This window comes from Spermophilus citellus (genome assembly GCF_964194105.1).
Source record: "Spermophilus citellus genome assembly, chromosome: 4".
NCBI lineage: Eukaryota > Metazoa > Chordata > Mammalia > Rodentia > Sciuridae > Spermophilus > Spermophilus citellus.
Genome location: NC_138185.1, coordinates 123567796 through 123588046, shown reverse-complemented (window position 1 = coordinate 123588046; position 20251 = coordinate 123567796). Strand labels below are relative to the sequence as shown.

The following is a 20251-nucleotide window of genomic DNA, read 5'->3' as shown; positions in this document are numbered from 1 at the left end:
GTACAGGTGAGGCACTGGGTTCAATCCTCAGCACCACATAAAAATAAATGAATAAAAATAAAGGCATTGTGTCCACCTACAACTAAAAAAAAATTTTTTAAAAAGACAGAAAATTTAAAGTTTTCACCATAAAGAATTGATAAATGTTTGCAGAGTAAAACATTAAACAATGGACAAATATCAAAACATCACACCCCATTAATACGTAAAATTTTATGCTTTATGTACCAGTCAAAATTAATGTAAATAAAAACTAAAATTATAATGAATACTCTGGAAAAGTTTATATGACAAGCAAATAATTTACTTATTATTTTTAGTGTACCTCACTATCTATAGTATATCTTACTATATCATACACGTATTTTCAAGTTTCTACCTAATAGTAAAGAAAACAACCTACAGACATTTTTGCTAAAGAAAAAAAAAAGTATTCATCAGCACTTGGGCTTTACCATAAGAGGTATGGATAGAATACCAATTAACTAATGATATAATGAGAAAAATGTCTAACTTTAAGAAATTCCTAAAGAATAAATGAAATAATGTATTTATTTAAAGCTTAGTTTTATGTTTGACACATGGAATCAAATAAATTATTATAGGATATTTTAATATTTTTCCATTGGGAAAAAACTAACTGTGATATGATGAACTTTGATTTATCAAAAACTTCAATTTAAGTTTTTTTTAATTATTGATCTAAAAATTACATTATTTTATGGAAATTATATTAAATTTTAACTGAAATATAAAAATATAAAAGCTAAAAAGTAAAAAAAAAGTCCCCAGTTTTCTATTTTTTAATTTTTATGATCAACGCATAATATTTATACATTTTTGCTGTTAATTATACTCACCCTATTATGCCATAGAACATAAGAATTTACTGTGCCTATAAAACTGTAACACTGTACCTGGTGACCATCCAATTTCTATTCCCTTCCCCCTCTACTGGTCCCCTTCTCTGATGACCTCTAGTCTATTTGATTTCTATGAGATCAACTTTTTAAAACTGCCCGCTGAGTGAGATCATGTAGTATTTTGTCTTTCTGTGCCTGAAAAACTCTCCAGTTTTAAACATTTCCTTCCTAGATTTGTGACTATGCTTTGAGACTTCATTATTATAAACACATATATTATTCAATTGCATTTAATTTAGTTAAATAGTATATCTTACACATTGTCCCATTTTATCTATCATAGAGATACCCTCCTTTCATAAAATGTTACAGTGTTCCATTACATAAATTTTTTAATATTTTGGTTATTTCCAGTACAAGTAATCACAAATAATGCTATAACATGTAAAAGTCACACTTGGAAGAAGGTTGCCAATCTCTCCAGGCCCAGAAGTGTGTTTTGCATGTTGAACTGATTCTATTTTGTATACAGACTGTATACAAAATAGAGGGGAAATAAGAACATTCATGTCTACTTGTATATGTGGAAAGAAAATCAGGAAGGATATAAAACTGGCAACCAGGTCATAAGAGTCAGAGGTAAAGATTCTTCAGGTACACTCCTTCCTATTTTTAATTTTTAATAATGTGACTTTGTTACCTAGTAAAAATAAATAAATAAATAAATAAATGTGACTAAGAGAACATAGTAGCAAGAGATCTTCCAAAAATGGTAGATTAGAGGCATTATACACTTGCCTGCATCTCCTTGAAACCAAATTAAAATAACTGTAACATAGTTGCTCACTGAGATGAATGACTATGGGAAAATACCAGGGTTCAACTGTGGATAGAGACTTGGAGAAGCCCAAATAAAATGGATTGTGGAAGACAGAATGAAACAAAATGTACCAGTGCCAATCCCAGGGAAGTATGCCCCTTCAGCAGAGGTAGAGAAGAAATAGACAGAGTCCCAAAAAAACTGACTGGCACAGGATCCAGCCTCCTGTAGAAATATAGGCTAAGCAAACAACAGTACAATTTGCATGTTGAATTGGCTCTGTAGAAGACCCCTGTACTTCTTTGCATATTCTCAGTTTTATAATTTGGAGCCATCTTAGAAAAGGTCCTATTGTCTGAGGTTACTTACTGCTTTAGCAATCAGCATGTGCAGTAACAGAAGGTGCGTCTCATTAGACCTGGCAGTTTGCCAGACTTAGCTCTCAGAGTCTGGGGAATGAACAGTCGAACAGTTACATGTAGCCAGGACTGGAAACACCAGAACCATGGGCTGTGGATTATGCAGAACTCACCACCATCCCTTCCACCACAGATCTTTGAGACTCTATATCCTCTCTCCATCCTTGGGGGGCATACAGGGACACTCCACAGAGCTAGTATTAGCTCTACCCTCCAAGTGCTAAGCTCTGAAGAGAAGATTTGGGGAGTTCCACATTCTGACATGCCATGATGTCAGCATCAGCTCTGCTCTAGAAGTGCATAACCCAAATAGCTCCAGAGAGAATTTGTTTCTAGGGAACTCTGCATTCCACACTAGCTCATTCTGGTGTACAAAGCAGCTGAGAGGTATTCCAACTGAATCAAGCCACAAACCATCAGTCAACTGACTAGTACCAAGAAAGGAGTAAGCCCCAGTCTTTTCTCTGTCCAAGCAGCACACAACCTAAAGACAAAGAGATTCTCTGATCAGCACAAAGAGTTTCTATCCTTCCTGCTCATTTGGGCACCTGAGGGAAAAGAAAATTTTCTTTTTTTTTTTTTTATTCATAGTTTTATTTTATTTTATTTTTTTAAACTCAGGGGTACTTTCAAAACTGCACTACATCCCCATACCTTTTCATTTTTTCAGACAAGTTCTCTTCAATAGTGGCTTTGAACCTGTGATCCTCCTGCCTCAACTTCCTGAATAACTGGGATTATAGGCATACACCACCACACCTGACTTAAGTTTTTTTTTTTTAAAGAGAGAGAGAGAGAGAGAGAGAGAGAGAGAGAGAGAGAGAGAGAGAAAGAATTTTTTTTTAATATTTATTTTTTAGTTCTCGGCGGACACAATATCCTTGTTGGTATGTGGTGCTGAGGATCGAACCCGGGCCGCACGCATGCCAGACTAGCGTGCTACCGCCTGAGCCACATTCCCAGCCCCCTGACTTAAGTTTTTGTTGTTGTTGTTATTTTGATGTGCTGTTTTGTGGTTATTTCTCTTTTTTCCTCTTATTTTTTTGGTATTGGGGATTGAACTCGGGGACACTTGACCCCTTAGCCACATTCCCAGCCCTTGTTTGTATTTTATTTAAAGACAAGGTCTTACTGAGTTACTTAGCACCTTGCTAAATTGCTGAGGCTGGCTTTGAACTCTTGGTCCTCCTACCTCTGCCTCCCAAGTCACTGGTATTACAGGCATGTGCCACCATGCCTGTATTTTTCTCCTCTTTTTAATATGAAATATTTTTCTTCTTTTCCTTTCTCCCTTTTCTATTTTACTTTTCTCCAACTATATTTTATTCCTTTGATTAATTCTATTTTTATTATTTAACTGTTTATGTTATTTAATATTATTTTTCTTCTTTCTTTTCATTTGTGTGGTATTACTGTTTTTAGTTGGATTTTACTTTATTTATCTATCTCATTTTTTCTTTCTTCTTTGTTCCTCTTCTTTTTTTTTGCAGTGATTGAGTCTGATTGTGTTGAACACATCAGCTGGGTGCTCTGCCACTGAGCTACACTCCCAACCCAGCTGAGGGGAATTATGCCTTGCTCCAGCCACACTTAAACCTTGGCAGATACTTCAACTTAGAGAACAGGAGGAATAAAAGCCCACAGACTACCCTGTCCCCAAGCAAGCATGGCAAGGGGATGGATCTGAAGTCCCTCTTGGGAACACTCACTACTATAACAAGAACAGAAGAAATAGCATAACTGTTATGGGCACCATACTTATGAGGGGCCTCAATATCTGTCATTCCCATACCTTATCAGACAGCATATTGCTGATAGGGCTGGAGGTGAGTGTGACAGTGGAGGGAGCTGTAACTGGCCATTGTTTCTCCCCATGAAACAACTAGCAATGCCCTGAAAGTCTAAACAAAAGATAAAGGCTCCAGGACATCACCACAATTGGAACAGCCAGTAGCAGAACTGCTTCCAAGTTAACAGCCAAAATCAACAAAGCCCAGGGAAACCCCCAACACATACCTGCCTGATAGGGGCTTCGATTCCCACTGTAGGAGTAATCACAGAGGGTACACTCTATATCTACTGCTGTCTAGAGCAAAATTGCCTGAAATACCAGACAGACTACCCTCTTGTAAGTCCTATAAAGAAAATAAGTCACTTAGGCTCTGACATATTATATATTGTGTAAAAACCTTTAACCACAGCCAAAGAAGCCACAGAAAAGTACACAAGGAAGTACAAATTGAATTAAATTCAATACTAAATAGAAACCCAGTAACCCAAGGCTCACCAAGAAATAGTGGAAAAGAGTGAAAGATATCCATCCCAGCAGATGAGCAAATCTCAACATACTAACACAAGAAATATGAAAGCACAAGGCAGTAGAATAGCTCCTGAGGTTCACAAATCTCTAATAAATCTCTAATCCAAAGATATAAAAGTAGATGAACTACTTGACAGAGAAATTAAAAGAATATTTTTTTTATAAAACAGTTCAATGAATTCCAAGAGGATATAAGAGCTGAATGAATTAAGGAAGCCAATGCAGGATATGAATGAGAAATTTGATAGACAGGGATTTTGAAACAGAACCAACCAGAATTCTTGGAAATGAAAAGCTCAATAAGTCAGATTTTTAAAAACTCACTTGAAAGCCCCACATTAGATAGACCAAAAGAAAGAATAACAAGACTCAAAGAAAAAGTTGAGGAGTTATCAGATTCGGAAACTAATTTTAAAAAAATCAGTAAAAATGAACATAATATACAAGATATCTAGGATACCATTAAAGAACCAAACACAGGTATGATCAGAAAGGATGAGGGAGAAGAGCTACAGACTGAATGCACAGAAAGTCTACTCAGCCAAATGTCAGAAGATAGCTTCCCAAATCCTGGAAAAGACATGGATATCCAGGTAAAAGAGACATAAAGAGCCCCAAGTAGCCAAGTGCCATGGTGCTTGCCTGTAATCCCAGCAACTTGGGAGGCTGAGATAGCAAGATCACGAGTTCAAAGCCAGACTCAGCAACTGCCAAGGCACTAAGCAACTCAGTGAGACCCTATCTCTAATAAAATACAAAATTGGGCTGGGGGTGTGGCTCAGTGGTTGAGTGACCATGAGTTCAATCCCCTGTATCAAAACAAAACAAAACAAAACAAAACAAAACAAAAACCCAAGTAGACATAACAAAAAGAAAAAAAAAAAAAAAAGCTTACCCACAACATATTATATTTAAACTCCCAAAAGTACCTAACAAAAAATATTTATAGAGCTGCAAAAAAGAAGGGTCAAGGGCTGGGGATGTGGCTCAAGTGGTAGCGCGCTTGCCTGGCATGCGTGCGGCCCGGGTTCGATCCTCAGCACCACATACCAACAAAGATGTTGTGTCCGCCGAGAACTAAAAAATAAATATTAAAAAAAAAAATTCTCTCTCTCTCTCTCTCCCTCCTCTCTCACTCTCTCTTTTTTTTTAAAAAAAAAAAAAAAAAAAAAAAAAGAAGGGTCAAGTCATATTTTAAGACAAAGACATCAGAGTAACAGTGGATTTCTCAGAAGAAACTCAAAAAGGCCAGAAGGGCAAGGAATGATGTAATTCAAGGCCTAAAAAAAATAAATGCCAAACTCAATTACCATACCCAGCAAAGTTTCCCAAATCAAAGGAAAAATAAAGAACTTTCATGATAAGCATACATTAAATGAATCCCTGACCACTAAATCAGCATTATAGAATATACATAAGGGAATTCTACACAGAAGTGAGGAAGAAAGACTAACACAAAAATAATGACGCAGGAAAAAATAAATTTCAGTAGAATAGATTAGAACAGCTAATAAGAAAAAAAAAAAAGGAAAGAACCAAATAGCATTAATAAAACCATCAAATCTCTAAGACGAATAAAAGAGCAAAACACAACATAGAACATTCAAAACAACTAGGAAAAAACTTCAGCCAGGCATGGTGGCACATGCCTGTAATCCCAGCACCTGGGGAGCCTGAGGCAGGAGGATTGTGTGTTCAAAGTCAGGCTCAGCAACTTACCAAGGCTCTAAGCAACTCAGTGAGACTCTGTCTCTAATAAAATAGAAAACAGGGCTTGGGATGTGGCTCAGTGGTTGAGTGCCCCTGAGTTCAATCCTTGGTACAAATAAAATAATTTTAAAAATTACAGAATAACAAGAAAAAAGTGCACACACACCTTTGAATAAGAATTCTCAACATAAATGGTCTTAATTCTTCAATTAAAAGGTGCAGATTAGCTCATTAGATTAAAAAAGAAGACCCAATAATATACATCCTAAAAGAAACTCACTGGCAAAAACATACACAAACTGAAAGTGAACAGATAGAAAATGATACTGTAAGCAAACCAAATCCAAAAGCAAGCAGCAATAGCTATACTCATAGATGACAAAACAGACTTAGGTCAAAAACAGAAAAAACAAAGGTCATTACATATTGATAAAGGAAACAATTCATCAAGACACATAACAATTACAAACATATATGCACCAAACATAAGAGCACCAATTTTATAAAATACCACAGGACACAAAGGGAGAGATGGCCCTAATATAATAATGAGTAACTGCAGTACCCACTTTCACCATACAGACCAAATAAAATCAACCAAAAAAACATAAGGGGTGAATTATACCACAGTTCAAATAACTTAACAGACATATACATCTAAGGGCTGCAAAACGTATATTCTTTTCATCAGTGCATGAAACTTTTTACACAATAGATCATATTTTTGACCATAAAGCAAGAGTTAACTAATTCAGAAAAACTGAAATGATTACTTGTATCTTATTGTATCATGATGGAATGAAACCAGAAATTTGTAACAAGAAAAACTGCAGTAATTATATCAAAACATTGAGGCTAAAAATACACTGGTGAACAAACAGTAGGTTATGGAAAAAAATCAGGAAGGAAATTTAAAAGTTCCAAGAATCAAATAAAAATGAAAACATAACATAGTAGAACCTGTGGGATACAGTGAAAACAATACTTTATAGATATGAATGGCTATATTGAGGGAGGCAGGGGGAGCAGATCCCAAATAATAACCTAAGATAAATCTCAAGGTCTTAGAAAAACAAGAATAAACTAAGGGGCCAGACGCAGAGGCTCACGCCTGTAATCCCAGTGGCTTGGGAGGCTGAGGCAGGAGCATCACGAGTTCAAAGCCAGCCTCAGCAACAGTGAGCAACCCAGTGAGACTCTGTCTCTAAAGAAAATACAAAACAGGGCTAGGGATGCGGCTCAGTGGTTGAGTGCCCATGAGTTCAATCCCTGGTACCAAAAAAGAAAAGAAAAAAAAAAATGAAACAAAGAGCTGTTTCTTTGTAAAGAAAAATGAAATTGAAAAACTTTTATCTAATTTACCAAAAGAAAGAGAAGACCCAAATTAACAAAAATAGAGATGAAAAAGGTATATATACCTACAAAAGACAACATTCATAAGATCCTTCAGGAAAATCTAGGAAAACTACATACCAAAAAAACTGGAATATCTAGAAGAAATGGAGGAGATTCTGGACACATATTTTAAAAATCCAAATAGATCAGTAATGAGCAATGTGACTGAAGCAGAAAAGTCTCCAAACAAGGAAAAAGCCCAGGCCTAGACAGATTCGATTGTGAACTTTACCAGACTTTTAAAGAAGTAACAGCAATGCTTCTTAAGCTATTTAGAAAAAAAAAAAAAAGGAAGAAAATGTTTCCAAACTCAGCTTACCAAGCTAGAATTACCCTGCAACCAAGACCTGATAATGACACAACAAAAAGAGAAAACTATAGACTAATATCCTTGATAAACATAAATGCAAATAAATGCAAAATCCTCAATAAAATACAAATCAAATTCAATGGCACATTAAAAAGCTTGTCCACAAGTTGGCTTCATGAAAGGGATGCAAGGATGGTTTAACACACACAAGTCAACAAATGTAATATAGCACATTAATACAAAAATTAATAGAGGATAAAAAAACATGATCTCATAGATAAGAGAAAAAAACCTCTGATAAAATTCAGCAAAGCTTCATGATAAAATTCTCTGAATAAACTATATATAACACAATCATACTTTAACATAATAAAGGCTATAAATAACACACCCATAGCCAACATCATATTGAATACAGAAAAATTGAAAGTGTCCCTTCTAAACTCAGCAACAAGGAGCTGGAGTTGTGGCTCAGCAGTAGAACACTCGCCTAGTGCATGCTGGGCCCTGGGTTTGATCCTCAGCACCACGTAAAAATGAATAAATAAAATAGAGGTATTGTGTTCAGCTACAACTAAAAAATAAACACTAAAATAAATAAATAAATAAACTCAGCAATAAGGCAAGTATACCTATTCTCACCAATCTTTTTTTTAACTGATTTTTTTATAAATATGACAGTGGAATGCATTACAATTCATATTACACATATAGAGTACACTTTTTCATACCTCTGGTTATATATAAAGTATATTGACACCAATTCGTATCTTCATACATGTTCCACCACTCTTATTCAATATAGTAGTACTTAAAACCTTATCCAGGCCAATCAGGCAACAGAAAGAAATAAAAGGGATAAAAATAGGATAGGAGGAAGTCAATGTATCCCTTGGTTACAGACACAATTCTATACTCAGAAAATCCTAGACTCCACCAAAATACTCTTAGAACTGACAAATTCAGCAGACTTGTAAGATTTTACAAAATGCACACACAAAAATCAGTAGCTTTTCTAGACACCAATAACAAACTGAGAAAGAAATCAGAAAGCAATCCTATTCACAGTAGTCTCAGAAAACAAAAACTAAAATACCTAGGAATAAATAAAACCAAGACTGTGAAAGACTTCTATAATAAAAATGACCCCAAAGAGGTATAAACAGAAAGAACTTGAGGGAAAAAGAAAAAACTAATGGAACATGGGAAGGCTTCCCATGTTCATATTAGGAGAATATAGTTTAAATGGCTATACCACCAAAAGTGATCTACATATACCATGCAATCCCTATGAAAATATCAATGACATTATTCATAGAACTTGAAAAATATCCTAAAATTTGTATGGAATCATAAAAGACTGAGAATAGTCAAAGCAATCCTCAGCAGAATGTACAATGTAGGAGCCATCACAATACCTGATTTACTATATACTACACAGCTGTAGTAACAAAAATATGTACTGACATAAAAACAAACATGAAGGCTATGAATAGAATAGAAAAACAAGAATAAAGCCACAAATCTAGAGCCAACAGATTCTTGACAAAGGTGTCAAAAACATGTCAGAAAAAAGAAACCTTTTCAAGCTGGATAGAAAACGGGATATTCACTTGTAAAAGACTGAAAATACCAGACCCTATCTTACATCCTGAACAAAAATAAAGTCAAGATGGATGGATCAAAGACTTTAATGTAAGACCTGAAACTCTGAAACTACTAGAAGAAAACATAGGGGAAACACTTCAAGATACTGATTCAAACAATCATTGATTGCCTGAATAGGACTTCAATAACTCAGGGAACAAAAGCAAGAACTGACAAATGGGATGATATTAAACTAAAATGCTTTTACAGAGCAAGGGAACAACAGAATGAAAAGACAGCCTATAGAATGGGAGAAAACTTTGCCAACTACTCATCTAACAAATTATTAATATCCAGGACATATAAAGAACTCAAAAAACTTAACAAAAGAACAAGTAAAGTAATCTAAATTTTAGAATGGGCAAATTATCTACACAAACACTTCTCTAAAGAAATACAAATGGCCATAAATACATGAAAAAATATTCAATATCTTCATCCATCAGGGAACTACAAATCAAAACTACATTGAGATTCTATCTTACCTTAGTCAGAATGCTATTATAAAAAAAAAAAAAAATTCAAAAATGCTTGCAAAGATATAGAAAAAAAACCAAAACTCTTACACCCTTGTGGGAATATAACTTAGTACATATAGACACTATGAAAAAGGGTATGAAGGTTCCTCAAAAAATTTAAAAAAAAATAAAAATGGAACTATCATATGATTCAACTTTATCAGTTCTGGGTATATTATTATTATCCAAAGGAAATGAAGTCAGCATACAAGAGATACCTACATATCCATTTTTACTACAGTACTATTCACAATAGCCAAGCTATGGAATTAGACTAGTTGCTGATCAACATGAGTGGGATAAAGAAAATATGGTATATATTATTCAGCCATAAAAATCAATGAAATCACGTCATGTGCAGAAAAAAAAAAGATGAAATTGGAGGACACCATGTTAAGCAAAATAATTAAGAGACAGAACAAGCATTATATTTTTTTCTCATATGTAGAAACTTAAAAAATAGCTAGGATGTAGCACAGTGGTAGAGCCTAGCATACACAAAGCCCTGGGTCCAGTCAAGTCTCCAGTACTGCCCAAAATACATAAAGATAACCTGGAAATAGGAAAGACACTCTTAGGGAAGAGAAAAGGGACAAAAGGTAGGGGTCAGAAAGGAAGGACAAGAGAGGGCAGGAGAGTGGATGGATATGATCAAAGCACAATATATATACATGCATTGAAACATCACAGTGAAACTTCTTAATTTGTACAATAAGGACATATTAATAATTATAAATTTAAAAATTAAAAAATTTCAAAAGAATAACTACAAGATTAAAGTCTGATCAGTTGTGGGGAGGACTGAATGTAGCCTTTTTTTTTGTCTTTTCCATCTATAATGCAAAACATAAAAAACATCAGGTGTCTCACCAAAATATTACAAAGAGGAGAAAATTGAAAATACTCACAGGGGAATAGTTTCATATAGAACCTAAGCACTAAACTGAAGTGATTAGAGGCTACACTACACTACTACTAGAGCTGGAAGTGGTATAGATCAAATATAGTCTGTACATTAATAAAGAGCCTGTATTTGAAAATTTAAAAGGATCCCTTACTTTTTTCTTTCTTTCTTTTTTTGTAAAATGCTACAAAAAAGTTGTGTATCATTGAAATAGTGAGCAAGAACTTTTCCTTACTTCTTTGCCACAGAACCCTTCTTTTTCTTATATAATCTATATTAACTTTTTCCCTGTCTCCTTCCTCCTTGCTTGCCTTTAAATCAGGATTCAAATAGAGTACAGAATAACTTTACCTAAGCACAGCAGAATATTGTAATGTCTACTAAAATGTTTTAAGCAAAGTGCTACCTTTAGTACTTCATTTGTACTTTAAAAATTCATGCTTCATTAGTACTTTAAAAATTCCTTAAAATCTGAATTTCAGAGCCTCCTACAATAATAAAAAGCTCAAACTAGTTCAAGAGAATTATATAAACTATGCTCTGGACTGTGTTAAAACAATTATTTTATATGAAACACTTCACCATTTGAAGTTTATGTCTGAGTATTAAAAATTAAAATGTAAAACCTCAGATTTTCATATGTAATGTGACATGTACATGTTATCGATTATGCAAATATAAGGTAACAAAATACTAAGTTATTAAAAAATTAAACAATAAATGTTTTCTAAATTTGAAAAACAATGTGACCAATAAAATATTGATTTTTTTAAAATAAAACAAGAATAAGCATCCATTATAAATATATGAACTTAATTTCTTAAATATGATGATTAAGGAATGCCAGTCTTACATAGTTACTATGAAAGCAAATTTTTATCTAAGCTAAATAGAAATTCCATTATGAGAAGATTTCTGATCTAAATATTGAGATAGACCATATTGACTGTAAATCTCAAAAAACTCCTTTTTGAGAGGGGGAGTCTCACTATGTTGCCCAACTGGCCTTGAATTTGTAATCCTCTATCCTCATCTTCCCAAGTAGTTGCAAATATAATCGTGTGCCACCATGCCTGGCTTCAACCTTTATAAAAATTAAATTCTGAAAGCTTTACCTTCATGTGATTTTTCAAAGGATCCAAAAGATTGAAATGAATATTGCACTTTGGACAAGCTCTTGGAAAAGGTGTTCCATTTTTAGATTGATTTGATGACGTGTTTGCACCTAAAATAAATTCAGAACATTTATGATTCAAAACTCATCACTTTTTAACATTAAATAATCACTGATAGTTTCAAAATATATAATTTCTAAAATTTATGTATAAATACTATAGAAATTTTTATTTATATGTCAGATTTCATATCACCTTTTGATGGCATAGCCTGGGAAGATGTCAGTGAAGGAGATTTATCTGAAGAGAATTCAGCTGGAGAATTTGTTCCAGAAACACCCTCACAGGGCTTAGGCTTTTTTGGATTAACACTGTTTACTTCAGAAGCAGAAGGACGTTTTGATAAAAATGAACTTTCATTCACACCTACAATGATTTAAATAGTAGAAAAAATATTTTAGAACACTTAGAATTCTACTCATAACTAAGTACAAATACTTTGGAGTTAATTTACAGATAATATAATTAATTACCATATCACACAAATAACAACAAAAATTAAGTGATCCAAACTCAGGGCATATACAGAAATAGTATAAACATTTATTATAAACTCCAAGAATTAAGATAATTTGTAAAATAACCTTTCTATGCAAGAAATTCTAAATGTGGCTTCAAACAGAAATATATAAACTGCTATTATAAAAGAAGCCAGACCAAAAATTTTAAAGCAGAAAACACTGAACCAAGTTCCTAGAAATAAATTACTTTTGGATACTTAAATGTGTTAGAATTTGTTTAAAAAAAAAAAAGAAAAGAAAAGAAAATCTGACAATAACTTTTATTTGTTCCAAAAACTGATACCCTCATATGCTTTTTTATTTAGCAACTTAAAATGTCTACTGCAATGTTAGCTCTTTTCTTACCTAACAAACTGAAGAGTGGTCTACTGACAGCTTTAGGTGATTTTAACCACTTATTGCCATGTACAAAGTAGAAACAACTAAGTTTGAATAATATTTTACTCATTCATATGAAAGGGCACATAATGCAGGGAGTCAGTATAAGGATTTTCATACTATGTTCCCCAGAATTTAATGGGTTCATTTTAAGGAATACATTGGGTCATGTCTGACAAAAAAAAAAAAAAAAACACTTTTCCATTTTATTTATTTTCACATAAAATTTTGTTTGTACAGGGATTTCAATAAAAAAAAAACTCTTCCATTTAAAAACCATTACCTTAAGGATAAAGGATTTAGACCTATTAAGAGCATTACTAAGAGAAATGGGGATATTTAGACTATAACCAAGCCAGGCAAAGTCCTTTTAGAAAATAATACACAATGGGCTTTGTAAAAATGGATTCTAAAACTGTACATCATATTTTAATAATGCCAACTATACACTAAAAGTAGAAGCAGTGAATAAACTAGAAACATTCTAGGCTTTTAAGTCAGACAAGATAAGTTCAAATCCAGACTATGTCACTCTCTAGCTATGCACTCTTAAGCTTATTTAATTAATTTCTTTGAGTTTCAGCTTCCTTTTTTTGTAAAATAAGTTATAATGCCTTATTTTACAGAGTTATTTAAGAAAAAGATAATATACTTAAAATACCCCAAGAAAATATTTAGTACATAAAAAGCACTCAGTAGACAGTGAAAGCTACTATCATTACTAACTAAATATTTTCCATCTTTAGAGGGGAAAAAAATTATTCCAACAGATAAAATAGTAAGAGCAAATATGCCATAAAAATAAAGAGTATTATACTAGTTAGCTTCTCTGTTCCATCCTTTGAGATAACATAAAAATGATCTCCCACTAATGAAGCACTCTATTACAGACTGCAGGTCCATAAGAAAGATTCCATGAGATCCCTTTAGCATTCCTGTGAGATGTTTAGGTTACCCGAAAAAACCATTAAGTGCTAGCATTTCGAATGAATCAATTGATTTTACAACAGGCTAAATAGTAGAAATAGATTGCTTTAATGGAAGAATTTAACAGAAGAAATCTCAATGTTAAAAAAAGTCACTTGCATTTGATTGAACTTCTGATTCTTTAACTTATCTCTGTTCTATTCCCTACTTTCAAGAAATTCTATCTCTGCCAGTATAAATCCTATACTCATTCAAGATCAAACTCAAATTCAATCTTCTCTGAACCCTCATAATTTCTACACAGTGTGTTACTGAACATCATAGTACATATAATTATTCATATTTATCATACATAACTGCCGTCATGTCATTTAAACCTTATAAATGCATTTTTAAATTTACTTATCTTATTTGGCCATCAGAAAAGCCCTGAATAAAATGGCAATCATCTATTCAGAATACAGGCAACAATAAATGTTGGCGAGGATATGGGGAAAAAGGTACACTCATATATTGTTGGTGGGACTGAAAATTGGTACAACCACTATGGAAAGCAGAATGGAGATTCTTCAGAAAACTTGGAAGGGAACCACCATTTGACCCAGTTATCCCACTCCTCAGTTTATACCCAAAGGACTTAAAATCTGCATATTAGAGTAATGCAGCCATGACAATGTTTATAGAAGCTCAATTCACAATAGCTAACCTATGGAACTAATCTAGGTACTCTTCAATAGATGAATGGGTAAAGAAAATGTGGTATATATATTTAATGGATTATTACTCAGCTTTAAAGAAGAATGAAATTATGGCATTCACCAGTAAATGGATGGAGTTGGAGAATATCATGCTAAGAGAAATAAGCCAACCCCGAAAAATCAAAGGCCAAATGCTTTCTCCAATACCTGGATGCTAATTCACAATAAGGTGGGAGGCACTAGAGAAGAACAGCATTACCTTAAATTAGGTAGAGGGAAGTGAAGGGAAGGGAGAGGAGGGAAGGTGATGTGGGGATAGGAAGGATCATAAAATGAAACAGACATTATTACTTTATGTATATGTGATGGCATGAGCAATATGTTTCTACAACATGTACACTAAGAAAAATGAGAAATTATATCCCACTATGTATATCAAAGTGCATAAATGCATTCTCCTGTCATGTATAACTAATTAAAACAAATTTAAAAATTAAAAAGAAAAAAAAGCCTGGAATAAACTATATTAAAAATTAAAATAAAGGGCTGGGGTTGTGGCTCAGTGGTAGACTGCTCACCTAGCATGCGTGAGGCATTGGGTTCAATCCTCAGCACCACATAAAAATGAAATAGATATTGTGTGTCCACCTACAACTAAAAAAATAAATATTTTTTAAAAAAAGAATGTAAGTGAAATCTCCAAATGGCTGATTCAGGTATGGTGAATGAATTCATAATATAAGAAAAATGAGTATTTCTACTTTGAATAATATCAGAAAACAAAAGTGGAAAGAGGTTAACTGACTAAAAATTCTCCAGATTAGAGGTTCAAACTTACTTCTTTCAAATTACCTTATTTACTGCTCAGACTAAGTTTCATTCTCTATATCAGAAAACTTGGCTGGAGAATAGGTGTCATTATCCTTACTTTTAAGAAGTTTCAAGAATTCAGATCTTTTCTATGAAAAAAAGTCATGCGTTTTGTAAAACCAGATTTAGCACAAATATATCCCCATTTCTCTTTGGGTCTTACCTATTTTATTAACTAGAAGTTTACTAGGTATGTAGTGACACCAAGAGAAGTGAGTATCAAATATTGCTGAAAAGAAAAACAGTGGTGTACATCTAAAATCGCAATGACTCATGAGGCTGAGGTAAGAGGATTGAAAGTTTGAGGACAACTCAACAACAGCTAGTCTCAAGTAAAAATATTTTTTATAAAGCTCTGGGGATATAGTAGCTCAGTGGTAGAATGCTTGCTTAGCACATGTAAGGCCCTAGATTCAAATCCTCTATACCACACACAAAAAAAAGAAAAAACATTAAGCATTATTACTATGGAAAAAGAATGGACAGGAGTTGAGTTTGGTAGATTCTTCACACTGATCTGTTTAGTAAACAACCTAAAAATTCCAAAAAATCATATACATCTCTACTTCATCAAATATTTGAAACACATATAAATTGCCAGTATATAAAGATTAACTACTTTGATTACAGAAAATTTTCAGTAAGACAAAATTCATACTATACAAATGTATTTTGGATTAATGAAGAATTTTGTTATACCCTCAATGAACTTTAAATCTTCTTCAATAGGTAAATTTCATTACTTCTTCAAATAGCATTTACTGAGTACTTACTATGTAGAAATCATTTCTTTAATGTGGTTACTTTACACTAACACTTTAAAATCATGTTTTACTATCATATTGAGACCATTTATTGAACTAGAGTGACACTAACCTAATGAAGAAATCAATAATAACAAACACTTTTTCCCCTAAGTGGTCCTAGAAACTAATTTTTAAAATAGAATATTTAGGGCATATGGGGACCTCTCTAATTCATATAAATTACTTTAAGGTGTTAAGTTTGGCTCCAAGTGAGAATGAGTTCAAAGAAGTTTAGCCAAGATTTTATATAAAGTCACCCAAAAAGGCATTCAAAAACTATTAGCACAACTCCATGTTACAATATATGAAAGACTTCACAAGAGGGTATGAGCTTCAAAATAGAAAGTTAATTCCATAAGCAAATTCATCAAGTTTCTTTTATAACTTTTTGGAAAAAGTACTAATACCAACCTGCTATAGAAAGTGTTGGTCCCCCTTGGTAATGTGATAATCCTGTCTCCTGGGTCAAGTCAAATAGTAACTCTGAAGAATTATTAGATACAACTCGAGATGAGCTCATTATGTAACCCTGTTAAAATATTTCAGAGAAAGAATATTACATTTATTTTTCATAAAATTTATAAATGCAAATTAATTATATGCCAATATTCTAAGAATAACCTTTGATGCCTCAATTATTAATAAGCTTAAAAACACAAAGATGATTTCTAATTTGCCAAAATTATAATTTACTAAAACTTTGAAAGCAAGCAAATAGAGCTGGTCTATTCCTGACTAGCCAATTAATTTGAAGGAAAAATTATAGTCCAACATTTTCAAGATAAAAGTAAATCCATTTTACATTAATAATAGTGATACACTCTGAGAGGGATTCTAAAAATGCTGTATCAACATCAAAAAGCAAATAACAGAACTGGGAAAAATCTTGGGCTAAACAAGGAGACAAGTATAAAACATATTAACATGGTTATAAAAATTAAAAGCTCTTGTGCCTCTAAAAAATTCTGCATCCTGGTGTCTGGGGTGTGGCTCAGCGGTAAAGCACTTGCCCCCCACACGTGAGGCACTGGGTTCGATCCTCAGCACCACATAAAAGTAAATAAACAAAATAAAGATACTGCACCCATGTACAACTAAAAAATATATTTTTTTAAATCCTGCTTTCAAAATATCAATACAAACAAACAGAAACATTAAGGATGAATATATCACACAATATGAATTTTGGAACCATCTTTCTTGGAGAATGTTATAGGTCAGAAAAGACTAGTCCCCTCACTTTTCCTATCATCCCACAGAAAGCTGTGGTAGGCCAATCTGCCATTATATAAGGCAAACATAAAAGCAACCTGGCCAGTAGGCTGAATAAATAAGAATGCCAAGCAGACAGGGAATAGAATAGAAGTTATTTACAGAAGTGATCGGGGTCAGCAGCCCTGCTCCTAGAGACTAGAGCCTCAAAGGAAATTTCAGCCCTTCCATGAGGAGAAAGGGTGGTTCAAACTAGCAGGAAGATCTCAAGAAAATAGAAGTGAAAAGTATAAGATGAACTATGCTGTGGTCAAATATACAGTAATATATACATTTATATGAAAACATACACATATATTTATTATAAATAATTATGAAAATTGTGTTCAATAAATTTAGGGATATAATATTCAAATAGCATTGTATATTAAGAATACTGACACATACACAAAACACACACCACAATATTATGCTCCAATGCCATTTTCATGAAAGACAATCATTGTTGAGAGTAAGCTGGACCACTCTACACGTTGTAATATATAGCAAGCAAGTTTTAAGATTAACAATGCTTAAAAATCAAACTGGAAAAAAAGACAGCTACTTTTAGAATAAAAAATGGGCAAAGGACATAAACTGAGATAATTCAAACTAAAATGCAATGGCCAATATATTCAAAATACCCTTTTTCCAACATACTGGTCAAAGAAATGCAAATAATAGTGTTTACTGAATTGGCATTCTTCAGTACTGCAAAATATATAATTAGCGGCTACTCTTAAGAGTATCAAGATCAAAAAAAGAATTAATAACTGCAGAAAACATAAGACTAAGAATAAACTACAAGGTGAGATCATGAATAGGATCCTGGGAAAGAAAAGGAACATTAATGGAAAACCTGGTGAAATTCTAATAAGGTCTGAGGTTTAGTTCATGTTAATTGCCTGTGATAAAAAGTTAACATTGGGGGAAAATGGGTTAAGAGAAATATAGGAACTGTTTGAATTATTTTTTTCTTGTAAGACTAATGGTAGAACTGTTATTGATATATGGTTCCCTAAGCAGTGGGAGGGAGGGGAAGGAACGGAGCAAGGGAGTAGGAATGATGTGGAATGAGTTAGACATCATTACCCTAAGTATATGTATGAAGATATGAATGGTGTGAAAATACTTTGTGCACAATCAGTGACTTGAAAAATTGTGCTCTATATGTGTAATATGAAATCAACTGCATTCTGCCATTGTGCATAACAAATTAGAATAAATAAATAATTTAATTAAAAAGACTAATGATAGTTTGAATAAAGTTAAAGTTTAAAAATGATGACTGAGGATGTGGCTCAAGCAGTAGCGCACTCGCCTGGCATGCATGGGGCACTAGGTTCGATCCCCAACACCACATAAAAATAAAAAATAAAGATATTGTATCCACCTAAAAACTAAAAAAAAAATAAATTTTTAAAAAATGGTAGATGAAACATTCACTACTGGCAAAGTAGAGGTTATATTTTGGTATAATCTGCATAAAAATGTTAGCAGTAGTTACACCAAAGCCTTTAAAAGGTTCACATGATTAAATTATTCTACATTCAAGGATGCATGATAAGGAAATGAAAGTGTAATGGAAAATTATTTATAATAGCAGAAACATTAAAACCTATATATCCAACAATAGAGGAGTGGTAAAATAAATTGATGGATAATCACACAACTATTAACATCAAGATTTTGAGAAATAATCAATGATATGATCCAAGTAGAATGTTCAGTAAAAAGTGAAATACATATTGACATATACAACATGGTTCTAATATATTCTTCTCTCTTTTCTAAACTTTCCTCACAAAATACATATTATTTTATAACAAAATTTGAAGTATTTTGTTTATAAATTGAGGACTGATCAAGTTTAAGAATTTTGCTTTGTTACTAACTTTCCAATTGACACAGAATTGTTAAGAAGTTATAGAAATAAGTTATTATTGTAACACAAGTAACATCTAGAATTTAGGGCCAAAAAGGCAGATATATGGATATTTGAGCCTTAAAATGTAGTTTAAAAAAATCAATAATGCCATACTGAACTATAACTAAGCAAAATTTTACTTCAATTTAAATATTTTTTCTAAATAATATACACATTAAGAATTAAAAATTTCATTTTCTAAAATAGTTCTTCTAACATAAGTATAATAAAGTTAATGCTGTTAAACACTTTTCTAGAAGAAAACTCTGGTTAATTATCACAATTTCAGAGAGCAGGCAATCCACTAATCAACAAATAACTAATTAAAATAATTCTCCAATTGAGAATTTTTAATGTATTATAAAAACAGTCCAGAAAAATGTCACATACAATAATAAGAGTAGAACAAGCACTTTACTGGCATTCAGAAGCTTTTCATTTTTATTTAACTATGTAACCTTGGGCAATTCACTTCTGAACTTCAAGTTATTCATCTTCCGACAAATAATGGCCACAATTATGTTTATATGTAATTGCTCGTCATAGTAAATATATCAAGTAGTCATCACAAAAGGACTAATAAAGCCCTTCCTGGTTGAGGAAGGTTCCCAATACAGCACCATTTGTTTTGGATGGAGCCGAAATTAGAATCCTGGTCTGACCCTTAAGCTGTATCATATTAACTTTATAAGTAATAATATATTCCATCCCTGCCTACCTGAAAGAGATGATGAAATACAAAGACAGTTCATGGAAAAAGTAAACATACACACATAGAAAACATGACATAAA

The 20251-nt window shown here is 32.8% G+C and overlaps 1 protein-coding gene across 4 annotated transcripts in view; it reads right to left on the bottom strand.

Moving 5' to 3' along the window:
- The window catches only part of ZNF280D (zinc finger protein 280D), a 108299-nt gene that overhangs the window by 60730 nt on the left and 27318 nt on the right, over window positions 1-20251 (bottom strand). For all 4 annotated transcript variants that reach the window (XM_081289643.1, XM_081289641.1, XM_081289642.1 and 1 more), the window contains 3 exons: window positions 16693-16810; window positions 12277-12447; window positions 12022-12131 (listed from right to left, as the gene is read on the bottom strand). In XM_081289643.1, coding sequence (XP_081145769.1) covers window positions 12022-12131; window positions 12277-12447; window positions 16693-16810 — 399 coding nt within the window. The remainder of the gene's footprint in view (window positions 1-12021; window positions 12132-12276; window positions 12448-16692; window positions 16811-20251) is intronic.